Source organism: Melitaea cinxia, chromosome 13 (genome assembly GCF_905220565.1).
Source record: "Melitaea cinxia chromosome 13, ilMelCinx1.1, whole genome shotgun sequence".
Taxonomy (NCBI): domain Eukaryota; kingdom Metazoa; phylum Arthropoda; class Insecta; order Lepidoptera; family Nymphalidae; genus Melitaea; species Melitaea cinxia.
The window spans coordinates 15,682,435-15,707,637 of NC_059406.1; the positions used below are offsets into that span (position 1 = coordinate 15,682,435).

At 37.6% G+C, this 25,203-nt stretch overlaps 2 protein-coding genes across 2 annotated transcripts; both read right to left on the bottom strand.

Annotated features, from left to right (window-relative positions):
- Positions 1 to 617: 617 nt before the first annotated feature.
- Positions 618 to 12,071, bottom strand: LOC123659064 (myogenesis-regulating glycosidase-like). Its single transcript, XM_045594333.1, has 9 exons — positions 12,047 to 12,071; positions 11,440 to 11,556; positions 9,404 to 9,610; positions 7,824 to 8,484; positions 7,298 to 7,490; positions 2,174 to 2,283; positions 1,481 to 1,754; positions 1,188 to 1,344; positions 618 to 940 (listed from the first exon to the last, which is right to left on the bottom strand). The coding sequence occupies exons 1-9, from the start codon at positions 12,069 to 12,071 to the stop codon at positions 663 to 665; spliced, it is 2,022 nt and encodes a 673-aa protein (XP_045450289.1). The 3' UTR covers positions 618 to 662.
- A 3,651-nt stretch (positions 12,072 to 15,722) lies between these two features.
- On the bottom strand, positions 15,723 to 24,411 carry LOC123659119 (myogenesis-regulating glycosidase-like). Its single transcript, XM_045594378.1, has 9 exons — positions 24,387 to 24,411; positions 22,035 to 22,133; positions 20,548 to 20,715; positions 19,678 to 20,338; positions 18,904 to 19,096; positions 18,212 to 18,321; positions 17,435 to 17,690; positions 16,777 to 16,933; positions 15,723 to 16,012 (listed from the first exon to the last, which is right to left on the bottom strand). The coding sequence occupies exons 1-9, from the start codon at positions 24,409 to 24,411 to the stop codon at positions 15,819 to 15,821; spliced, it is 1,863 nt and encodes a 620-aa protein (XP_045450334.1). The 3' UTR covers positions 15,723 to 15,818.
- Positions 24,412 to 25,203: the final 792 nt, after the last annotated feature.

Sequence of the window (25,203 nt, forward strand, 5' to 3'; positions counted from 1 at the left end):
GCCGGAAGACGTCCCACACTGCATTTTCCAAGACGTGGTCTCCGGTCCAGGACCCGTTTGCTCCAACGGCCATCGGTCCTGCGACACAGATGACTAGCCCACTACCACTTCAACTTGCTAATTCTGTGGGCTATGCCGGTTACTTTCGTTCTCTCGCGGATAGTCTCGTTGCACGTTGAGCGACTTTAAACTTGTGGACCAGTCCTTTCGTCAGTGTCCACGTCTCGGCTCCGTATTTCCGTACACAAACAGGACGCATTGCCGAAAACTTTTGTCTTCAAGCATTGCGGAATATTCGAAGTGAAGACTCGACGAAACCAGCCAAACGCTGCCCAGCCCAACCGAATCCTCCTGTCGGCCTCCTTCTCGAAGTTGTTGCGGCCTAGTTGGATAGTATGGCCTAGGTAAATATAATCCTGAACTATGATAGTAAAATAATGAAGTAAAAAGGCCATTAAAAAAATATATTTTTTGATTTATTCATAATTCATGCAGTTCCATTAGTGTTTGCATTACTTAGATAATTGTTTGTCAACTCATCGACCTTTCGTAAAACTTAAATATAGTTTTGAGGGCGTTTTAGGTTTTTTTTATTTTGAAATTAAATAAAAAAGGGATTAATTAATTCAATATTTTATTTTATTTACAACTTAATTAACATCTTAATATTTATTCAAAATATTCATCACTAGTCCTAAAAGTACCAGGAGAGTAGACACGAATGGAGTATTGGCGGTGTTAGGTTCAGTTGGCGCTTCCCTCACAAAATACGGTAGGATGTCGATAGGTGCTGAATAATTGCGGATCCAGACTGGCCCTTCGTGAACCCTTTCAGGGTCTCCCTCTTCAAACCAAGTGCCTACTGGCAGGTAGATGTCTCTAGAAGTCGCCCCTTCGGTTAATACTGGAGCAACTAAGATGTTCTCACCCAAGAGGTATTCTGTAAAAAAAAGGTATTTTAATCTTTACTGTATCATAATATTAATTCGGTGTTGTGTTGCTAAACTAGTTTGGGACCTTTTTTATTAAATTAGTTAATGTGGTTAATTTTGTGCCGCCATATTTATTTCGTTTTATACAAATCGAATTTGGTATAGTAATTTATTTTTTTCTATCTCAAGTGCTCGAAGAATGCCACCCCTGACCACGGTCCTTTTGGCCCTAGGGTAAGTGAGTAAGCCCCTCACCGTCCCATATCTGGAGCGCGTCCGCGTCGCGCGGGTCGAGCCACCACAGCGGCGCGGTGACCGGCGCGCCGCGCTCCACGGACGCGCGCATCGCCGAGTAGATCTCCTGCGCGTACGCGGCGTGCAGGTCCGTGTACTTCTTGCTTATTGTTATCGTCTGGAAAGGTGCATATTTGTCACTTATTTGTGAGAGTGTTATTTGAGAGAGATACTTTATTAGACGTCGCGCGTCGCCGATATATCGGAAGTTTCAAAATGACAGTAAATCTCGTTAATGTATAAGTGTTCGATACCTCATTATCAAAGTTCCAAGGCGCGAAAGAGTACTGCATGACGGGTAAGAATGTGTTCGCTTGCACCCATCGTATGAACAACTCCTTAGTCGGAAGGTCAGCTTGAGGATGGTTGAGATTGTATCCGTTTCCTCCGATCATGTCAGGCAGCACTAGGGTGTAGCCGTTCAGGTTCATCTGTATGGTGGTGGTGACGATCGTTGAGAGGCCGTTGTTCAAGCCCCAGATGGAATCTCGGTCCACCATTCGGACAAAGATCGGAAGGTCTTGAGTTCTGGAATTTTTTTGTGCAAAACAAATTTAATCCATGTTAATGTTTGTATTCTATTAACTATGTCATAAAAGCAAGTGGTTTTTATGTAATAATATATATTCATTGTAATAGTGGAGTTAGCCTTAGGTGCTTCTTTGGATTTTGAGTCCTCGGTGGAAGTTTTATAGACTTTTGACCGCCAAGCGCATCTATTATGTCCTCGTTTAGAGGCTCGTCTGTCGCTTTGCAGTATTCGCGGTAATTTCTTTTCAGTACTACTTCTTATTTCTTGGTAAGGTTGGTTTGTGTTAATAACAGTAAAGCGGTATATGGTAATAGCGGTACAGTGAAGTTGTAATGATATTTAAGGGTAAAACTTCTGGTAAAGTTTGGTAAAAAGGGGATGGTAATGTTGTGGCAGCTACAAAATTGTTAAATACCTAAATCCAGCACGAACTTCAATCATATCTCCAAATCTCGCACAAGTCCGCACGTACGCGTCGACGATGTTGTGTGGGTGTAAGTCGATGTCCCCTTGTTGTACTGGGATCTAATAAAAATTATTACAAAATAAAAATAAAAATTAACTTCATTCAAATAGGGTTCAAAAGCACCTTCGCATCGTCATCTTATTTCTTGATATTCTTTGACATTCTTCTTGCTACTTTAATGTTATTTATTGGCATTAGCATCAGGTCGTAAAATTTAACATTGTTACACTACACTAGCAATACCCGAGCGAATTCGCACTAAATAAGTAATAAAATTACCGACCGTCAATATTGTTGACGTCGTTTGAAAATTAAAGCCATCATAATTATATATAACTAGCTGACCACGCAAACGTTGTTTTGCCATATATTTTATTAACCCCCTTAATCCCCCCCCCCCCTTTTAACTTAGTGGTATGAAAAATAGATGTTGTTCGATTCTCAGACCTACCCAATATGCACACAAAATTTCATGAGAATCGGTCAAGTCGTTTCGGAGGAGTTTAACTACAAACACCGCGACACGAGAATTTTATATACGAGATAAGTCAATTGTCAATAAATAAATAAAATAATAATTATACAGTTTTTTTTTTGTTTGTGACAGCCACAAAGTGTTCATTGCTCGCTATGTAACAACTTAAATGTATTTTTTTTAATTTTCATTGGACCATTTTCGTTTTAATTTTTCAATATCATAAAATAACTGACAGTACGGAATGGATAAATGGTTATATAGGTTAGTATAAATAAATGATTGTTGTGTTTCTGTGGTGAGTAAGGTGACCAGAGCTCCTGGGGGAGATTCAGGGTAAGGTCGGCAACGCGCTTGCAATGCTTCTGGTAATCGCTTACCATCAGGTGAGCCGTACTCTTGTTTGGCGACCTAGTTGTATAAAAAATATTATAAATATTTATCATGTCTTATTTTTATCATAACAGTTGGGATAATTTTTTTTATATTATCTCATCTGTTATGCTACGAAAAGAGATACATTTTTTCGATTTTGGAATATTTTTATTTTATTAATCGTTGTAGCGTAATATTTTATAGATTGCTTTCGTCAATGAATTGGCTCTCAAATATCATATCATATATTATATTAATACACATAAGTTAAGATGTTTGCCTTTCTATTTGGGAAAAATCTCACAATTACTCCACATTAATTGTATATCGCACTGTGAGGATTTATGGGTTAAACTTGAACTGCTAAATACCAATGGTCAAACTGATTACACTGCACAACAGCATGTCTGATGATTGGGTTATGTTACATGATATTAGTCCAATTGTTAATGACGTTTTCAAATCTGTGACTGAAATTTCTGTATCAGCTCTAGTTAAAAAAATATTACACATAGGTCTTTTTATAATAAAACACTATATATTTAAAGATAATCCTATTTTATTTAGTTTTTAAGTTGAAAAAAACTTTCTTTTATTTGATTTCCTTTTTGAAGCTGAAGGTAGAGAGCTGTTCTGAATGCTCCAACAATAGTCAGCCATCATGTGTGCGTTCCAGTAGCCTCGATAGCGTTCCTCCATCGTACGAAGGTCCTGGTGGAATCGCTCGCCCTGTTCTTCACTTAGATCCCCAAGATTGGCGGGAAAATAGTCCAGGTGGTTGTGGAGAAAGTGTAACTTGATGCTCATGTTACATCCAAGCCTTTGAAAGTGACTCATTAGTTGTTCGACGTGTTGAGAACAGTCAGAACTTTTCTTATTTCCCAAAAAATTTTGAACAAGCCAAGCAAACTCATTCCATGCCTTTTTCTCAATCTCTGTCATAATGTCCGTAAAATTTGAGTCTTTTATTAACGATCTTATCTGTGGCCCGTCAAAAACGCCCGCTTTTATCTTTTCTGCACTCAGTTTTGGAATTTTTTTTGATAAAAAACGGAAACAATTTCCATTTTTGTCAAGACCTTTTACGAATTGTTTTACAAGCCCTAGTTTTATATGTAACGGAGGCAAAATTATACGATCCCTTGAAACTAAAGGTGGGTTTATCACGTTCTGTTGTCCTGGAACTAGCGCTTCCCGAGTAGACCAATCTTTTTTAATCCAATGTTGATTTTTAGCTCTACTATCCCACAAGCAAAGAAAACAGGGATACTTTGTGTAACCACCTTGTTGGCCTAAAAGAAAGTTTACCATTTTTAAATCAACACATATGAGCCAGTTGTGTTCCACATATTTTATTTTGTCCAAAACCAGAGCAATAGTTGTATATTCTTCTTTTACTTTTGTAGAATGTGCAATTGGCAACGACCCTAATTTATTCCCATTGTGTAAGAGAACACATTTTAGACTCCATTTCGATGAGTCTATTAATAGACGCCACTCACTAGAAACGTAATTTTGTAATCCCATTGCAGCCATTAAACCAGGTACATCTTTACAAAATACGAAGTCATCTTCTTCAGCAAAATATTTGAGGAGATTTTGTTGTCTTGTGCGGTAAAAAGAAATTTTAGTTTCTTTTGTTACTAAGTTTCTTTCTTTTGGCCTAGAAGCCAAAATTTCTGAAGCAGACTTTGACAGTCCCAGATCTCTGATAAGGTCGTTTAAATCACCTTGGTTAAGTGGTTTTGGCGTTTCCAGGTCACATTCAAAGTCACTATCACTACTGTCAGTTTTCGCCTCAAAATGCATAGGCTCCTCCTGGTGGCTCCATAGGTACATCAGCTTGAGGTTCAGGTGATATCTTAGGGCTCAAAACACGTCTATGTGCCGACCGTATGCAAGGATATTCCCATTTGGCTCGATTTTTTCGGTTAATGCCAGTTATGTTCACCAAACAAAAATAACAGTCGTCGTGGTGGTTCACGGGTTCATTCCAGATCATAGCGGTTTCGTACCGAAATTTATTCCTTTTCTTATTTGTCCACAAACGTAGAAACTCAATACACGTTTTGCATACCTTTTGCGGAATCCAAGACTTATTTTTCATTTCCAGCGGGTGACCAAAGTAGTTTTTGTAAGCCTCATTTACGAACGCTGTCACATTTAAACGATATTCTTTAAACATATACTCTCCGCAAATGAAACAAAAATGATTCGGATCATTCACACAAACTCGACTTGACGATGCCATATCAAATTATATTAAGAAAACTTAATTAATTAATTATTATCAGCAAATTAACAGTGTAACACAGTGAATTTTTAGTGGAAGCTATAACGCGTAAACAAGAACTGTCACAACACAAATGAGATCAGTGAAGTCAAATTAGTAAACATCATGTGATAAAATTCATTCATCAGACAAAAGTTGCAATTTTGTTGTGCAGTGTTATCTGTACATTTGCACCGTTTATATTCCCCCTCCGGTACAGAAACATATCTTGGAACACTTCATTTTAAATACAAATCATATAATTGATAAACTTAGCTCCTTTAACATAATCGTTCTTGGGGATTTTAACTTGGGTGGTCTGTGTTGGAACTAGACGACTGGCCCTGCACTGACTCCGATAACAACGAATAATTTGTTGAATAACATGATTACTGATTTAATGTCATTAAATGCACAGTATAACACAGTATAATTGTTGTAAAAATAATAAAAAACGCGTTTTAGACCTAGTAATTAGCTCTCTGGTTATCTCCCAATTGAGCGAAAGCAAGGACCCTCTTTCCGGGATAGAACCATTACACCCTCCTATTGAGTTTTCCGTTAAAATTAACTTTCAGGAAAAGCTCGAATCTTGTATTGGGGCTAGGTTCCGCTTCTAAAAAGCTGACTATGACAAAATTACAAGTGCCCTGAATAATATTCTTCAGAGAAGAAATTGTCGAGCTATGATTGCTGTTCTGAGAATTATCATTGCTAAACATGTGCCCAAATCCAAAACACGGTCTAGTAAATATCCGCTATGGTTTTCTGCAGAACTGATAAAAGTCATCAATGAAAAATTTAAATATCGTAAAAATGGCAACCCTCGTGATTTAATTATTTTTAAGTTGCTCAGGGAGCGTTGCGCGAAGCTTCATAATCTAAACTATAAATTGTATTTGAATTGTCCGGAGACAACTTTGTCTTCAAACCCTAAACTTTTTTGGAGCTTTATCAAGTGCAAAAAGGGTAAGTCAATTTCCTATCCTGCCACGATGTCCTTAGATGGCGAAGTGGCTTCTTCCGGACCTGGACAGATATAATATCATAAATAACGGTTCGTTATTGAACAAGTTTGTTATTTTTGTTGGCGTCCTGTCGCTGTCGTGTTTGCGCATTGGCGCGTTGGCACGTTGAGGCATTGGCGTGTTGGCGTGTTAGCGCATTGGCGTATTTGCGTGTTGGCGTCTTGGCGTATTGGCACATTGGTGTGTTGGCGCATTGGCGTATTGGCGTGTTGGCATGTTGGCGTGTTGGACTGTTGGCGTGTTGGCGTGTTGGTGTATTGGCACATTGGTGTGTTGGCGTGTTGGCGTGTTGGAGTGTTGGCGTGTTGGCGTGTTGTCGTGTTGGCGTGTTGGCGTGTTGGCGTGTTGGCGTGTTGGCATGTTGGCGCGTTGGCGCATTGGCGTGTTGGCGTATTGGCGTATTGGCGTATTGGCGTGTTGGAGTGTTGGCGTGTTGGCGTATTGGCGTGTTGGCGTGTTGGCGTGTTGGATTTTATTACTGGACTTTCATTTGGACAAAATATCAGTGTTGTTACGGCAATAAAATATATAGCCGCCCCCTATCTTCCCGTGGGTGTCATAAGAGGCGACTAAGAGATAACATAGTTCCACTACGACCTTGGAATTTAAAAAGCCGACCGGTGGCGGGATAACCATCCAACTGCTGGATTTGAAATACACAGGCTGAGGACGGACAGCAGCGTCTTTGGTGCGACAAAGCCAGCCCTGCGGTCACCAATCCGCCTGGCCACCGTGGTGACTATGGGCAACACACATGAGTTCACACCATTTTTGGCGTGAACTTGTGGAGGCCTATGTCCAGCAGTGGACTGTGATAGGCTGGAATGTTGATGATGATGACTTTTTTCAAAGGTGTACCTTCATTTCCATATAAAGATGTGAGCAAATCATGTATTATAATATAAATCGAAGTAACAACTCACCTGTGGCGAATAACTGCTCTCACCAGCATCGAACTTGATACTATCGATGTCATAAGTGTCAATGAGATTCCTGACTCGACTGTACCACCACTCCGCTGCTTGCGGGTTGGTGAAATCAACCAGACCGGGTATCGAACCGTTAGGGTTCCACCAGTTCGCAGCCGGTGTGCCAGCTTCATCCAGCACGAGGTAACTATAAAATCAGATATTATGATAATACTGATATACTGGTATATTTTAGCGTGAGAAATCTCTCTACGTATATATACGCATATTTTCATTAGTACGAATACTCGTTAATGGCTTGGACGTGAGTGTCACCCAACGGTGCCTCGTAGAATATGAGAAGACTTTAGTCCTGGTTGTATAGACGCCTGAGAGCAATCGTTACTCGTGGTACGGAATTAATAGCCCAGGCTACAGTGGAGTAGCATGATGGATTAAAATTCAATTCACATCCCATATCGCAGTGTTAGGTAAATTAAGAATAAGTTGACTAGTTATACTTCAAATTAGAAACGATTACCTATTGTTAAGAGCCTCTGAATACCAAGGTTCACAATTACTATTTATAAAGGGATGTATCCATATCGTTACGCGGTACCCTAAAGCTTTGACCTCTTGCACCAAGTTGGTAAAATTAGGAAACTTATTTGTATCGACTTCCAAGGAACCGTAACAGGTTTCCCAAAGATCATCAATCTCAAGCTGCGAATCATTGAAACCGTTCGCTCTGATCTGTCTCGCGAAGTCCAGAACTCTTTCTTCAGTAATATTCATCGAATATTGAGCCCACGTTGACCAGATTGGATGTTCAACCATTCTGAAGTCAGGGAGTCCGCTTGGTTTGCCCAAGTAATTAGCGACAGCGTGTTGGTGAGCTTGCTTCACATCAGGTAGGAACCATATATCGTAAGATAGTTCTGTGTGATTTCTTCTGCTGGAATATGGAGCTGCTATTTGTGCACCGAAGCAGATATGATTGGGTTGAATTAAACCGTAGTCTACAAATAATGGTACTTGAGGATGGACGTAAATGTACTCTCCAGCAGAGTTAAGCCAGTATCTTTCGACAATTGCTCCGTTATCTTGTTCTTTGGAGACGTAGGCGGTGTAATTTAGGCGAGCGTTTTGTATTGGGTACACTTGGTTTATTTGCATCGGACCACCGTACCATTGATTTGAACCTGAAAATATTTCCCATTTAATGCGCAATTCGTGTAACACAAGATGACAACAGAAAATTGTGTAGTAATTAACAAATGATGGGTTTCTTGTTTGACGACACGTTAGCGCAGCGGTAATAGCAGCTGTTGCGCTGGCGGTCGCGGGTTCGATCCCCGCTCACGACAGACATTCGTATCGGTCATATAGATGTTTGCCATGGTTTGGGTGTTTGTGCAGTCCTTGTGAGTCTCCTCACCGTGCCTCGGAGAGTACGTTAAGCCGTCGGTCCCGGTTGTTATCATGTACACTTGATAGCGACTGTTACTCCTAGTAGGAAAGATGTCCAACCCGCATTGGAGCAGCGTGATGGATTAAGCTTCTTTCTATAAGACTAAATTGAAATCTGTTGTTTTTGTGTATTGTGTGTGTTACCGGACCCCCAACACAGGAGAAAATCCTACTGGGGGATCCGTTGAGTGTGAAGCGTTTATTAATTCTTATTAATTCTAAGCCATTTTAAAACTCCAACCATTCATATCGTTTTTTTTTTATGTCACTAGGTCGGCAAACAAACGTACGGCTCACCTGATGGTAAGCGATTACTGTAGCTTATAGACACTTGCAACACCAGAAGCATCGCAAGCACGTTGCCGACCCAATCCCAAATCCCCCCAGGAGCTCTGGTCACCTTACTCACCAACAGGAACACAATACTCCTTGAAAACAGTATTATTTTGCTGTGATCTTCTGTAAGGTCGAGGTACTACCTCAGTCGGGCTGCTCCATATTTTGAGCAGGAAATTCCTGCTGTGCCCTACCACAGTTAAATATTTATAAAGGTAACGAAAGAGTCCTTCCTTGTCTCTTAGTAGGATGTCGATGATACATAAATATAAAATATACTGCTGCTTATAAGCAAAATACATTAGAAACATTTACCGAAATCGAAGCAGTCTTCAAAACGAATTAAATCCTGCGTGTCCCACTTAATCTTAATTCCTCTAGCGTTTGCTGTCTCGTCGAACACGGTATGGATGGTCAAATTTGTGTTTCCCATATGGACGAGGATACCACCTTCTACATCCTCTGACGCGAATACTGAGTACAAAGTCCGACCGATGTGTCCAAAGACCCTTCGTTCGTCTCCTGTAAATATAAGAAAAAAATTAAATAACGGTCAAGTGATAAAATTTTGTGGCAATAGTTGCCAAAGTCTGAATTTCAATGACAACATGTGTGGGTACGTAATCAACATATAACATATAAAAACAGATAAAAAAAACAAAGCAATAAGCAGCATCTCTCCCGAACATCGAATCTTGAGTCTAGATTATCTAAAATTTTCCAATATCCCTTTAAAAAGAAGCAAAAACCGTAGTTATGTAATGCATTATGCATTTAATTACATGAAAGCTATGATATATTTAGCCTGTAACATCCCGCTGCTGGGCATAGGCCTCTGTCTCCATGTAGGAGAAGGATTGGAGCTTAATCCACCAGGCTGCTCCACTACGGGTTAGAAGATATGTTCCCTACTATGAGTAACATGCTCTCCAAGGCACGGTTGGGAGACCACAAGGAGTCACAAGGACAGACATCCAAACCGGAAAGAAATATTTGTACAAATACAAACATCCATCCCGAGCGGGAATCGAACCCGCAATACACCGGTGTTTTAGGTGTCTACACGCACCACTACACCAGAGCGGTTGTGAACATTATGATTGGTAATATAGAGTACTTTTCATTATGATAATAACATACGTTGAAGTAATACCTTCTTATAGGTATTTTTCCATAAGTCTAGACATATACTTGACAGTAACATGACAGTTTATTTATTTCATCATCCGATAAAAAGACGATGCATCAAGATAATACGTGTTTTTGTATCACTTCAAACGTTAACTGTCTCTTATTCACATGAATACTTAGGGCTACAACTTCTTTACGGTTTGACCCGTAGATATAATACTTGAAAAAATTGTCGACGTTTTTGATTTAAATATGTACTGATATAGGGCACAGCAGGAAATTTCCTGCTCGAAATATGGAGCAATCTGACTGGGGTACCCCGACCTTACAGAAGACCACAGCTAAATAATACTGCTTTCAAGCAGCTGTGTATTCCTGTGGTGAGTAAGGTGACCAGAGCTCCTGGGGGAAGTGGCGGTAGGGTCGGCAACGCGCTTGCGATGCTTATAGTGTTGCAGAAGTCTATAAGCTACGATAATCGCTTACCATCACGTGAGCAGTACGCTTGTATGCCGACCTAGTTACATAAAAAAACAACTATTTATCATATTGTAATAGTAATATTTCTCAAGCTAAACTTTCAATAGAGTTAATGAGTATTTAATGAAGTCCTAAGATGCGATCATTCAATTATACTAATTGCAATGGCCAACCTACATTTAAAAAATTAGAGCTTATTTAGTAAAACCATACACAAATTACAAAAAAAAAAAAAAAAACGAATGTGCTTTAGACCACACGACCGAAGTAAAACTTTATTGTTGCCTCTACAGTAATATACGAAACGTAACTCTCTCTTTCTATCTTCAGTAACTTATATCTCCCTTCCCAACTTCCATTCGTCTCGCCCGATCACACTTTTCGTAACGCTCTCGTCACGAATTCACCAGCTTACTCCGCAAGTCAAGCGTGCGTAAAGAAGTTTTACTTTAAAAATATTTGGCAATATAGTCAATGTATACCCATCCAACTGCCGGCTTTGAAATACACAGGCCGAAGACAAATATACCTTGATGAAAATATACCTTGATGAAAATATACCTTGTGTCCTTCCCTGACTTCTTTGTATAAAACAAAATAAAAAAAAAAAAAACATATAATAATTTTCCGATAACGTATCAGTGAAATACACAGGCCGAAGATGGGCAGCAGCGTCTTCGGTGCGATAAAGCCAGCCCCACGGTCACCAATCCGCCTCTTCAAACTCTTATTCAACTTGCCTGTGTTTAAGACGACCTGAAAACCACCGGTCAACTGGGGCTCCAAAGTGAGCTCTATGTCATCAGCGCGCAGAGATAGATCCGCTGACAAACTCCCAGCCGTAATCGCTAGGATACCTGATTAGAAAACACAATAAGATTATAATAATTATATATATTGAATATATAATTATACAAAATATAGCCCATCTATCAAGTTGGATCAAACTGGACACGGTGTGCAAAATTGATTAAAATCGGTTAAGTAGCTTAGGAGTCTATCGCGAACAAACAACGTGACGCGTCATTTATATATTTATATCAATCTTAATATATCAAATTAAAAAAAGCTTTTGTACACACCCAAAATACTTCCTTAAATGTCGACACTTATTTATAATATGGGACTTTCCGCGATTGTCGTTTTAAAACTGCGGATTGTTCAGATACACATGGTCAAAAAATGTTGACAATGACCGTAAAAGCTAAGAAAGTTATGTTAATTACGTTTATATGTTTGACAGTATGTCTCGCAACATAAGATAAATAACTGAACCATATCCTAAGTATCAGGATACTATCAATGTTTATATTAATATATACAAAAGAAATATATAAATAAAATTACCTAGAACTATTCCTAGGACCGCCATCGCTGATCAATGAGAAATACCAACTGTTAACTGGATATCACTTGATACAGTCTGTTACGCAACTTTTTCATCTGTTATCGCTCTCTTGAGATTTATTTCAAATTGATAATAATATAAATTCTGTAAGTATGTCATTTTTATTCTAGAATATTATTAACTTTAAATCTGTCTCAGTTTGACGACGGGTTAGCGCCGATGCGCTAGCGGTTGCGGGTTCGATCCCGGCATATGGCATACATTTGTATAAGCCACACACATTTGCCGTGATCTAGGCGTTTGTGCATGTGTGCTGTGTATTTCCGGACTCCTGAAACCCCTGTAAATTCTAGTTGGCGTGTGGTTTTAACCTCTGAGTTTACATGGGCTTAGTGACAGAGAGAGAAAGGGAGCTCTGGGCGTTGAATTTTAAAATACGCCACTGAATACGATTGATATCTGAAAATAAAAGATAATCTATATAAAATAAATAAAATTGGAGTGTCTGTTTGTAATATTAAAATAGCCGCTTTTTACTAAATGCATATGGACGTATATTCGGTACATATACCAAAATAATATTTTTTATAATTTTTGTATGTCTGTCTGTCTGTTTGTTCCGGCTAATCTCTGAAACGGTTGGTCCGATTTTGATGGGACTTTCACTGGCTGATAGCTCATATAATAAGGAGTAACTTAGGCTACTTTTATTTTAGACATAACCTTTGACGTTTAACGTGATTACTTATGATGCCTTTTGTTCACAACGTTGTGATAAACGTGACTAATTCGGCTTGTCACGTTAATACTTGATCAGAGTTCTGACTCCATGACAAAAATAAATGCGGTGCCAGTCTTTTATGACGGTAGCGCTTAGACTATAAAGAGAAAATAATGTTTACAACAATTTACACTTTCTTAGTTTTCTTTATCCTTCTAATTACTAATTTACTAAATATACAGTTTGTGACTTTGTGAGGATGGATGTACGATTTTAATGAAATTAAAATAACATAGAATAATACATATAGTGCGTTCAACGAGCCGAGATACCAAACGTAAACAAACAAAATGCGAGGTCATTCAACTATGCAGAGTTTTGTTACCTTTTTTTATACTTACACAATTTTTATTAAAAGTAAAATATATTTAATTTTGATAATTACTTAATTAAATATAATTATTTAAATATAAATAAATAAATAAGATTTGACACTTCCTAAATAATAATTATCAAAATATAAAAATCTCCCCGTGCGCTTCAGGACACGGAATGAAATAAAAATAAATAATACAAAATCAAAGGGCCGTCCTATTTATCCAGACATTCCCACGGAATTTACGCAGGTGAGACCGCATCGCGCAGCTAGTAGATTATATTTTAATAATGCTAAAGTATTCGAAATCTTATCACATGTCCCGAGTATGTAAATGATATCATCTACAATAACTTTTTACTGATCTTATCAAAGATCACATCAAATAATCATCAGGTACCTAAAATTTAACATATTCTTACCCTGCTGAAACAGGCTATGTTTAGGTTTTCTCTCAAAGATAGGATTAGAAATGAGACTATCCGCGAGAGATTTAGAATTAGCAAGTTGAAGTAGCAGTGGGCTTGTGATCTGTGTCGCAGGACCGATGGCCGTTGGAGCAGATGGGTCCTGGAGTGGAGACCGCGTCTTGGCAAACGCAGTGTGGGACGTCCTCTGGCCCGTTGGACCGACGATCTACGTAAGATTGCCGATGTAGGCTGGATGAGGATTGCGGAAAACCGGGATGTCTGGCGCGAACTTGGGGAGGCCTATGTCCAGCAGTGGACTGCAATAGGCTGAACTGACTGACTGATTGACTGACTACCCTGCTAAAAATTCCAAATAAGAAACGATACCATATAGATCTATCTGGATCGAGATAGCCCAGATAAAAACTGATTAAAATTGTATGATAATTTTGGAATCCCTGTTTCACACACACAATAGTTTACAATGACTTCCAATACAATCATCGTTTTTTATTTGGGACTTTCAGCAGGTAGACATAGCTTAAATCATATAGTTACAGCACGTGTCACATTGCTCACTTTGTTCCAAACGTATCTTCGTAAACAACTTCAAGTACTAAACTACATAATTTTAAAAACAACAAACACTTATTTAATTACATTCGCGATTATTGCTTTTTTTAATAGAAAAAAAACTGCGGTAGTTCAGTTGTCAATTCGTATACGTCTATGTTGGTCTGTTGTAACAAATAACAAATACAAGTTCGAGTGTGTTGAGATCACGGTCTTACTTGAGATATTCTCCTACGATGATAACTTAATTATAATTTAAAACGATTGACATCGCTAAAGGTTATTGCGCTATTTATAATTATATCAATCTTTAAGTTTTAATATTAAAATTTACTTCGTAGTTCGTGCACTAAAGACGTAGGTATTAAATATAATTGTGTGTGCTAGCAAACGAAAAAAACCGACTTTAATTACATTGACAAGTAATACAACGTAAGTAGACGAAAAAAAATTACCAAACACACTAGTCGTCACTACGATTTTCGAGGGTTTCCCTCGATTTCTTTGGGATTCCATCACCAGATCCTGGTTTCCTTATCATGGTACCTTAGGATATCTCCTTTCCAACAAAAAAAAAAAAAGAATTATCAAAGTCGGTTAATTAACGACGAAGTTATCATCGAACATACATAAAAAATATATATACGGTCGAATTGAGTAACCTCCCCTTTTCTGAAGTCGGTTAAAAACCATGATTTATTTAGAACAAGGTAATTTAAAGAAATTAGATGTCCTAAATTAGCTGACAGACATTCTCCTGTCTTGCGAATTATTAAGCGCGTAAAGTTTTAATAAGTAATTGCAGGGCCGTAGGGCAAATGGGTTCGGTCATTTTTTTAAATAAAATGCGTTTTGATTAATTGTAATAGATGAGGAGCTAGCTATATTCTTTACTGCCGTAACCACACAACCAAAGAGTATATAAGTACACACAACACTACAGCACAGATTAAGTATTAGTTACTACGTAACACTACAATATGTTATGTTATATACACCTAAAAACCAAAACGGTTTGTAAATATCACGGTATTATTTTTCTGTTATACAGTAAGTCTCCGTAACGAATACAGTTAAACAAGAGATACCTAAAGTTAATGTTATTTTAATAGCATTAACATTCTAAATTCGATATTGATATTAGTTTTTTTTAAATCTAAGAGTTTGATTTTATTTAATGTTGTGGATTGAATAAAAAAAAACAAAATAGTTAAAATGTATATTTGTTTTAACGTTAACAAATAAATAAGTAAAATAAATAAAAAATATTAGGTACTAATAGTGTTCGAGAATTTACACAAATTTATCTTTAGTTAATATTCGATCTCTTTGCTCAATTCTTATTAAATTAGTATTTTTTTGCCTTCTTTTAATTATTGTTATTATAAATAAGGTCGTACATTCCACCTTTTTTTTTTTAAATTCGATTGTGAAGTACCTGATATTTAAACTGTTCTGTTCTCTGCTTCTTTTTTAAAATCATTGTTAGAAATGAAGTCGTACATTCAATCTGTTTTTTTAATCGAGTGTGAATATATATTAATTTTTTTACTAGTTCGGGTCTTCAAGTGTGAAATAAGGTTACATGTCGAGTTGTGTATATCTTTTTATTATTAGTAAAGGAGCTCGTATATTAATTTTTTATTATTCGAGTCTTCTAGGTCATATATTTAATCTGTTATTTTTTCTTTTCAATTGGACTCTTCAAGCGTGAAGTAAGGCAACACATCAAGGGGCGCGGGGTAGTCCCTCAGCCACGTGGGCCCGGCCAGCAGGTCGCCGGTCACGCCGTCGCGCCACAGCCCGCGGGGCAGGTAGACGTCGCGTGACACCGCGCCCGCCTCCAGCACCGGAGCTGCGAGGACACGCTCTCCGAGGAGGAATTCTGGAATTATTATTTTTTTAAAGTAGCTTAGTGATTCTTTCTTTGAATTAGAGGTCTTTTTTTTTTAATACAGGTTGAAATAAATACTTTGTAGAAAGTGGTGGCTTAGTGCTTTCTATCACTCATTAACACTATTTTTAAATCTATTTTTTTTATACTACAAGGGCTACCAACATTACAACTTTCAACAATAATAGATATAATATAGTAAGCAGTAAAATTTGAAACCTGTCCAATATGTACGCGCTAGCGTAAGCATGAATATAATTTATTTACTATGAAAAGACAATTTACGATATTCTTACTGAGATAGAGTAGGAAATATCCTACTCAAAATCTGGAGCAGCCCGACTGGGGATAAACTTCGACCTTACAGAAGGTCACAGTTAAATAATACTACTCTCAAGCAGTGTTCCTGTGGTGAGTGAGGTGACCAGAGTTTTTAGGGGGATTGGGGATAGGGTCCGCAACGCACTTGCGATTCTTTTGGTATTGCAGGTATCTATAGGTTACGGTAACCAATTACTATTAGACGAACTCGAACGGTACGCTTTGTTTGCCTAAGTAATTGTATAAAAAAATGCAGAGCTACCTTGCCATGTATATTAAAACCAACTAAGTAGTAAATTAAAAAGGTCTAAGATTTATTTATCACATTTATAGTAATCTATATAGGTCAAGTGAAAAAAATAGCTTACAGGAACCCTCATTTGAAGAACTGAAGTTAACAGTCGACCTTATATTAGCTGTCTTCTTTAACTCACCGTCCCAAACAGCAAGAGCATCACTATCAGTAGGATCTATCCACCAAATAGGGGGGTTGACAGGCGCCCCCGTGTCCACGGAGCGCTGCATGGCAGCCACGATCTCGTCCGCGAACTCCGCGTGTAGCTGTGTGTAGCGACGGCAGATCTCTACCGCCTGGGAGACAGGTGACGAGTGATATAAGGATATGCGCAGAAGGAAATACATGTCCTGACTCAGTCTGTCAAATCCCACTGATAGGGATAAACCTCGTTCTTCGTGTAGGAGAAACATCAGAGCTTAATCCACTATGCTTCCCCACTTTGAACAGGCGGATAATTTTCCTACGATAAGTAACGTGCTCTCCGAGACACGGTGGGGAAACACACAAGGACAGACATCCGAAGCGGTAAGAAGTATTTGTACAAATACTATAATATATTCATCGCGAGCTGGAATGTAACCCGCAAACCATCGGTATTTAGGCGTCTAACTACTTAAATAATTTCAAAACTCACAACAGAAAACTTTCCATTTTGGCGAAGTGATCACCACATTGGACAGACCTAAGTGTTTCAGTGCAAAAGCTAGCTGTATTAATTTCTATAATAACTATTAGTCCTAAATTTTTAAGACTAAGCTTCATTAACTTTAAATAAACTGCATAAAAATACAAACCTCATCATCATGATCCCAGGGAACGAAGGAGTACTGCAGGGTCGGCATGAAGACATTAGCTTGCAACCAACGTACGAACAGTTCCTTGGAAGGTTTCTCATTGTAACCGTTTCCTCCTATCATATCAGGAAGTACGAGGGTATAGCCATTGAGGTTCATTTGCAGGAGTGTAGTGACCAGTGTTGCCAAACCATTGTTGAAGTCCCATAGTGTGTCCTTGTCTACCATACGGATGAAGACTGGTAGATCCTGAGTTCTGGTGGGATATATAGAAAAAATATTATTTAATTATTGAAGGTTACTTCTTAAGCAATGATATAAAGCCCGTGGTATGATCCAGATATGGTTAGTGAAATCGTCCGAATGTGACGCTCTACCGTACAACTTCTCTTGCAGAAACAGATAAATGTAATACAATTTTAATCACGGTAATTGCTCTTAAGGAAGGCTCGAAGGCGAAATTATCTCTAAGTCAGACCATGTTAGTAAGAGATGATGTGAACGCGGAGAAAAGTAGTGCAGGAATGGAAGAAAGAAAATTGCGGTTAAACATTTACCTACATATTCAATTTTATCCTTGATTTTATATAACCACTTTGATTTACAAAAAGACAAAATATCAGATGAAAGATGAGATATCAAAAAGACGGTCTTATAGTTAAAATGCCGATATTTTTTAGGCAATCTTAGATAAGAGATAGAGGATAAATTTAGTGAAGGGATAAGCAAATTAGTTAATGTGTAAATAGTATAAAAATATATATTGCTATATATTACCTCATTCCTGATCTGACTTCGATCATAGGTCCAAACTTAGCGACAGTCCTCACATAAGCCTGGACGATGTGACCTGGGTGTAGATCGATTTCACCATTTTGTACTGGGATCTAAGAGAAAGGTATTTAAAAATGAAGATATTTAAAAAAGAAAGGTATTTAAAAATGAAGATATTTAAAAAATATGTGACGAATTAATTTTAGAACAATAAGCCTAAGGTATCCCGGTTTATAGTTCAGAAAACGGTTAGCTATGGTTCCGAACTGTTACATTTCGAACAAGGCATTTTCTAAACTTAATGGTTCGTAAGCAAAACTAGCAACCGGGCAGAAATGAAATTTGGAGATTTCAATTTAGTCTTATAGAAAGAAGCTTAATCCATCACGCTGCTCCAATGCGGGTTGGACATCTTTCCTACTAGGAGTAACAGTCGCTATCAGGTGTACATGATAACAACCGGGACCGACGGCTTAACGTGCTCTCCGAGGCACGGTGGGGAGACCCACAAGGACTTCACAAACACCCAAACCACGGCAAACACCTGTATGGCCAATACAATTGTTTGTCATGTGCGGGGATCGAACCCTCAACCACCAGCGCATTACTCACAAATCAGTGCTGTGACAGTTGCACCAACGCGTTGTCATAGAAAGAAAGAAAATACATTTACTATAGCAAAAGATCTCAATTACCTGAGGAGACCAGCTAGATTCACCAGCGTCGAACTTGACGCTGTCGATGTCATAAGTGTCGATAAGATTCTGTACTCGGCTACTGAACCAGTCCGCAGCTTCGGGGTTTGTGAAGTCGATGTAGGCGGGGATTGAACCGTTGTTATTCCACCAGCTCGTATCTGGGCTGCCTTCCTCGTTGAGTACGAAGTAGCTGATGATGGAGATAAAGGTTAGAAGTATCATTTTTAATGTCTACTACCGTCAAGTCTCCGTCTACTACCGTATAGTCTCTTATTTTTAGAGCCCGAACGAAACTGGTGTTTAGGGCGAAGCCGACACAGAAACTGAAGTTTCCTAGAGACAAAATAATCGCGTGGATAATGTGTTAGTGTATACTGAAGTCAATACAGTAGTGTACTTTGTTTTTATTTGCACATACGTATGAAAAAAATATTTATTTTTATGTCATTCAGTTCGTGTTTACAATATTCATATTTACTTCTTAAAACCTAAGCAGGCGGTGTTAGGGGCGGCTAAGTTTGCCGAACGACATGACATATTCTTCAAACACAGAGTATCGACGGGGTCGAAAATTTCAGCCCCGTTTTTGTCCGAAACTGAAATTGGATTTTTTTGCCAAAACTGGTCGAAACCGAAACCGAAATTTTAGTTGGTTACTTCTTATTTTACTGTTTAAATTTCTCTTACAATATACTTTTTATGTATATGTACGTTATGATACAGCTAAGTTTGTTATGGAAATATTTATTCATATACTGTCTATTCACTTACCCTTTCGATAAAGCTTCAGAATACCAAGGATCGCAGTCCATGTTAATGAAGGGATGAACCCATATGGTCACCCTGAAACCGAGACCCTTAATGTCTTGCACGAGTTGTTTCAAGTTTGGCAGCTTCCTTTCATCGACGGTGAGAGAACCGTAGCAGATTTCCCAAAGATCGTCGATTTCGAATTGAGAGTTGGGGAAACCACTGTCATTAATTTCGTTGGCGAATGCCCATAGATTTTCCTGGTCGATTTCTCTAGAATATCTTGCCCAAGTAGACCATACTGGGTATTGGATCATTCTGTAGTCGGGGATACCTGATGGCTTGCCCAAATACGTGTCGACAGCGTGTTGATGCGCCTGTTTGGCATCATCGAAGAACCAGAGGTCGTATTTAAGAACGTTTTGGGTACGTTGCTTCGAGTAGGGATCGGTGACTTCAGCTACGAAGCAAATATGGTTATCTAGGATGTTGTGGTGGTCAACGAAAAGAGGGGCTTCTGGGTGAACGTAGATATACCATCCGGCTGAGTTAACCCAATATCTTTCCGAAACAGCCGAGTTGTCGTCTTCCTTGGATACGATGGAGTACTTCTGAAGGTTAGCTTTTTGAATTGGCCAGTACTGCTCTTTCTGTTCTGGACCGCCGTACCATTGTCTAACACCTAAAAAAAGCATTTTATTACTAGTTTAAAGTAATACAAGAAAATTATGTCATAAAAAATGTTGTTTGTAAGGTGATTTGAAAAATAACCGTATTAAATTATACGTTCAGTAAATAAAAAGTTCCAGTTCTTTAATATAGCTCTATACACGAAGTTACATCAGTGAATGACTCAGACTTAAACATAACACTAAATTTTTAAATTCCTACCAAAGTCATAGCAGTCTTCAAAGACTCTGTCGCTAGGTCCTTGCCACGAGATGGTGACCTTGTAACCGCCACTTTCCTGGTCGCGTCCTTCGGTGAGTTCGAAGGTCACATCCTCATCTTGAGGACTTACTTGACGTCCGATGTTACCGAGCAGGATACGATCCGTGTCTGGAACGAGAAATAATTAGTTCGAAGATATTTTAAAAGTGAGAGTATGTGAAACTAATTTGATTGTGCACACAAGGGCTCGTGTGCATGCTTATGTGCGTGCTTGCATGCGTGATTGCGTGTGTCAAAATAGAGATCTTACTTGGTTATTGATGATTTTAGCGAGCTTAAGTCGCATTTAAGTGGATTTATCAAGACAGGTATATCAATACAGATAAAAATATAGACATGTAGATATATAAATATAATATGATACAATTGATATATCAAATGTGGCAAAAAGAAATTTTTTCCGAAAATATTATAGTCATACCTGGTTAATACATAAATTGTTTTTGGATTGACGTGTAATTTAATGACGTAATATAAAAACTATTTTAAATACCTAAATTGCTTATACATTACATTAATAAAGTCACCGAAAAAAAAAAAACGTTTAATTTTCTTTTGATAATATTTACTAAAAGAATATCAAATAATAACCATTGACAAGATTTTTTGACGTCTGCGAGTTTTTCTCCTTTGAAAATTATGTTCTTAGAAAAATATAATTCTCCTTATGTAACATAGATGTTAAAGAATATTTAAATAGTAAAGTTATTCTAGTTAGGTTGGTTATGAAGATACGAGTAAGGTATCTATGAAATAGTTATGTAATAAATATCTTTTAAATAATATTTTCAATTATCTTTTAAACAATATTTCGGGTTTTTCAAGATTTATCGAATTTAATGATTTATATATAGTTATATTTTATGAGAAGTAACAGCATTGCAGAATTGTGGCCGTAATTTTAAATTCATAGAGACAAAACTAATATTTCAAGTGCTAATTTTGTTTCCATTCATCATCATCATCATCATTTCAGCCTATCACAGTCCACTGCTGGACATATGCCTCCACAAGTTCACGCCGAAATTGGCGTGAACTCAAGTGTTTTGCCCATAGTCTCTATACACACAGTCATAGTTTGTTTCCATTAAATATATTGTTTTCTAATATTTACGCGAATTTCACTCATTATAATGAAACAATTTTTTCGGATTTTATCGCGGTTTTTACATGACCGACGTTTTGGATACCTTACAGTAACCACGGTCACGGGAGTGAGGGTCCATTAAATTTATCTCGTGCTCAGTGATAACAGCAGATTGTGTGATTTATGTTTCGGAATAAAACAGAAGTATATCTTCCAAATTAGTAAAACACCATGAAAGATTAAGCTTACAGGTCCTTCTTCATATCAGAATGGGCCAGTGTCCAGCATTGGGACTAATACAGGCTGTTACAGTATTGAACATTAGTTAAGATAGACTCACCTGTAATGGCAATGATGTTGGAGCCAGTTTCAGTTTCTTCCAGCTCGAAATCGCGTGTAGACGGCCTCCTTGGCGCAGCGGCCAGGACTACTGAGAGTCCTAAAATGAAGTAATAATTTAATATCAAATAATTATTTCCGATACACTAGCAGTTAAAAAATGTCTAACAAGTGATGAAACAGTTTGTCAATGTATATCAAAAAAAAAAAAGTAACACGCCACTTCCTTACTTCTTAAATGACTTCCGAAAAAGGAGGAGGTTCTCATTTCGATTGTATTTTTTTATGTATGTTACTTCAGAACTTGATGACTGGGTGGACTGATTTTGATGATTTTTTTTTAATCGAAAGGTGTTGCGTGTCATGTGGTGCCATTTAAATTTAATTGAGATCCGACAAGGATTTTTCGAATTGTATCTAATAATGCGTATTTACTTGACTATTTTTTCATCGACCTACGTTGTACCGCATGACAGACATTTCAGTAGGTGTACCGATTTTAATGATTCTTGTATTAATCGAAAGCTAATGCTTGTCATGTAATCTTATTTAAGTTTCATCGAGCTGCTTTCGACTTTTTGAGTAATCTTTGGTGACGCGTATTTACTCGTATATGACTATTTTTTTGCGTCACTACGTATTACTTGGCGATGTGATTGAAGTCGGTTTTTCTTTCGTTTACGAGCAGACACAATTATTGATCATCTTATCATCAATTTGTACAACAATCTTACAAACGTACCTATATTTAACAGCTAGACATGTTCGTTATTGAACGTTTCATACGAAAAACGAACCGTTTTTTGAATATAGGATGGTTTATGTACTTTAAACGTTAAGAAATTTTCGAATGCATGAGACTTGTGCATCATGTGACAGAGCGCAAGTTATACAAAAGTTTGGATAGACAGTTGTTTGTTACTCAATCACGTCAGAGTAGCTAAACCGATCTAGATAAAAATGGGATCTACATACACTAATTGTATTCGAAAATAGAATGAGGTGATTTTATTTCATCAACAAAAAAAAAAAATATGGTTCTCGTGAGATGATTTTGTTTTTTTAACGACCCCTTGGTCGACATGATTTTTGGCAAAGTGGTAGTTTAGAGGTCAAGACATAATAAGTATATCTTACACAAGCCTGTAATGAAAGGGACTCTTTACTAAACGTAAGAAATTCCACGCGAACGATATTGTGGTATAACACATACATTCATTGATAATGACCATCGGATCTCGTCGCGAAGCGTTACCAGTTTTATCGTTTTCGTATGATAGGTGATAAGCTAAAAGGTACTCTTAAGTTTGATGACTCTTGACTTTATCTTGAAATGTCTAAAATTTTTGCCACATATACCAGCAATAAGATAAGTCATCTTAGTCCCTTTATTTTAGGGCTTATTCTTCAATTATATTAAATATTAAATTCTATCAATAGTGGAGAATCATCCGGGGAAACCCACGCAAGGCTTATTAACCATCGTCTTCATGGAGAGGAAATTTATACCTATTAAATAATGTACCTAGTAACATTTTTGAAGTAACACTTCTTTATCAACGCTTGCCTTGGGGAGTAGAGTGGAGAAAGCGTGACGACACCGTTACGAAAAGCGATAGCGGGTGAGGCGAACGGGGCTAGAGAGAGAGGTGTGAACACACCTTTACTTTCTCTCTTTCTCTCATAGCTAGTTACGTTTCGTTTATCTAATACACAGTGCAGGCCTATTGCTGAAGAAGTTTTACTTCAGTCGTGTGGTCTAAGGCACATTCGTTTTTTTTTAAATATCTACTCTCTACAGTTTCTTGCTAACACTATTTAGTAGAATTTGTATTCTGCATCTGGCGAGTGATTTGAATGGACTATTGATATGTAACTTTTTTCTACGTGACATTGGCGAAATCATCTGTGCTCACTTGGCACTATTGAAAGCCATTTTAAGAAGAAGAAGAACATATGTAACTTTATTTGACTTTTTTTATGTAACTAGATCGGTAAATAAGCCTACAGCTAACATAAGAGTAAGCAATTATCGTAGCTTAGAGCCTGCAACACTAAAAGCATCGCAAGCGCGTCGCCGACCCAATCCTCAGCCCCAGGAGCACAACTGACACAAGACTGAAGTGAAGCTTCTTTTGCTCCCTTTATCTTATATATCCTTCTCAACTTCCGTTCGCCTCACCCGATCACACTTTTCGTAACGCTTTCGTCACGCATTCACCAGCTTACTCCCCAAGTCAAGCGTGCGTGAAGAAGTCCTACTTCACAAATAATAATCAAATTGTTAAAGTAGTTTTCAAGTTGTCACCTAACCAAGGTAAATAAGGACAGTTATAAAATAATAATTTCTCACCTGCCAATAGCACTAACCACTTCATTTTGGACGGCGGCTGTAACAGATCTCGACGGAGGTTGTCAATTTATTATTTTGCCTATCAATTCTTATCTCGCGATTCCCAAGTTAACGGATAACAGGTGACAGGTCTCTGTATCCTCAGAGCATGTTTTACATAGGTTGATAAAAATGTACGAGGTAATATTTATTTCATAAAATTTTAGGAAAATACTGCTGCCATTTATTCATTAAAAAAAAAAAAAAACGAATTCGATTCTTAAAAATATATTGGTTTAGTACATTTATTGAGAGTTGAAACAATTAATTCGGTTTAAGTAAAAACTGTTTCGACCATTTAATATTTGTAGTGTATTTTATTTACAAAAAAAAAAGTTACACTTAAGTACACGCTGTACATGAACTAAGATAAAATTGTACTAGATTTAACCGTAGTTGGTTAAGTAGGTACAGCATATTTGTCTTTTTATATAGTATCATTATTTATATCAAAATAAAATGAATACTTTGTCTGTATGTGTGTATCTGTTATTTCAAGAATCTATTGACTTAAAAATCTGATATTTTAATTGAATTCATTATGAAAATAGTGACTCATAATTTTTCACTTGGCTTAGCCACGCCCCTTAAAAATTAAATCTTGATAAAGAAGAACGCTGAGTAAAATTAATCAGTACAAGAAAACCCTTACAAAAATGATTAAATATTTCCTTAACATGGACAGACGATATGGTCGGTGTTTTTTTATTACAGAAGCGTTTCGACGCGTTGGCTTAGTTGGCATATAACTGACCAAACTTCCACGCGAGTGAAGTCA

Coding starts and splice junctions, on each gene's coding strand:
- LOC123659119 (XM_045594378.1), bottom strand. CDS start 24,411: ATGAAGTGGTTAGTGCTATTGGCAG. Junction 22,134..24,386: donor GTGGTTAGTGCTATTGGCAG/GTGAGAAATTAT, acceptor ACTTCATTTTAG/GACTCTCAGTAGTCCTGGCC. Junction 17,691..18,211: donor GAAGTCAGATCAGGAATGAG/GTAATATATAGC, acceptor ATATCCCACCAG/AACTCAGGATCTACCAGTCT.
- LOC123659064 (XM_045594333.1), bottom strand. CDS start 12,071: ATGGCGGTCCTAGGAATAGTTCTAG. Junction 7,491..7,823: donor TCAGAGGCTCTTAACAATAG/GTAATCGTTTCT, acceptor CTGATTTTATAG/TTACCTCGTGCTGGATGAAG. Junction 1,345..1,480: donor CTTGGAACTTTGATAATGAG/GTATCGAACACT, acceptor GCACCTTTCCAG/ACGATAACAATAAGCAAGAA.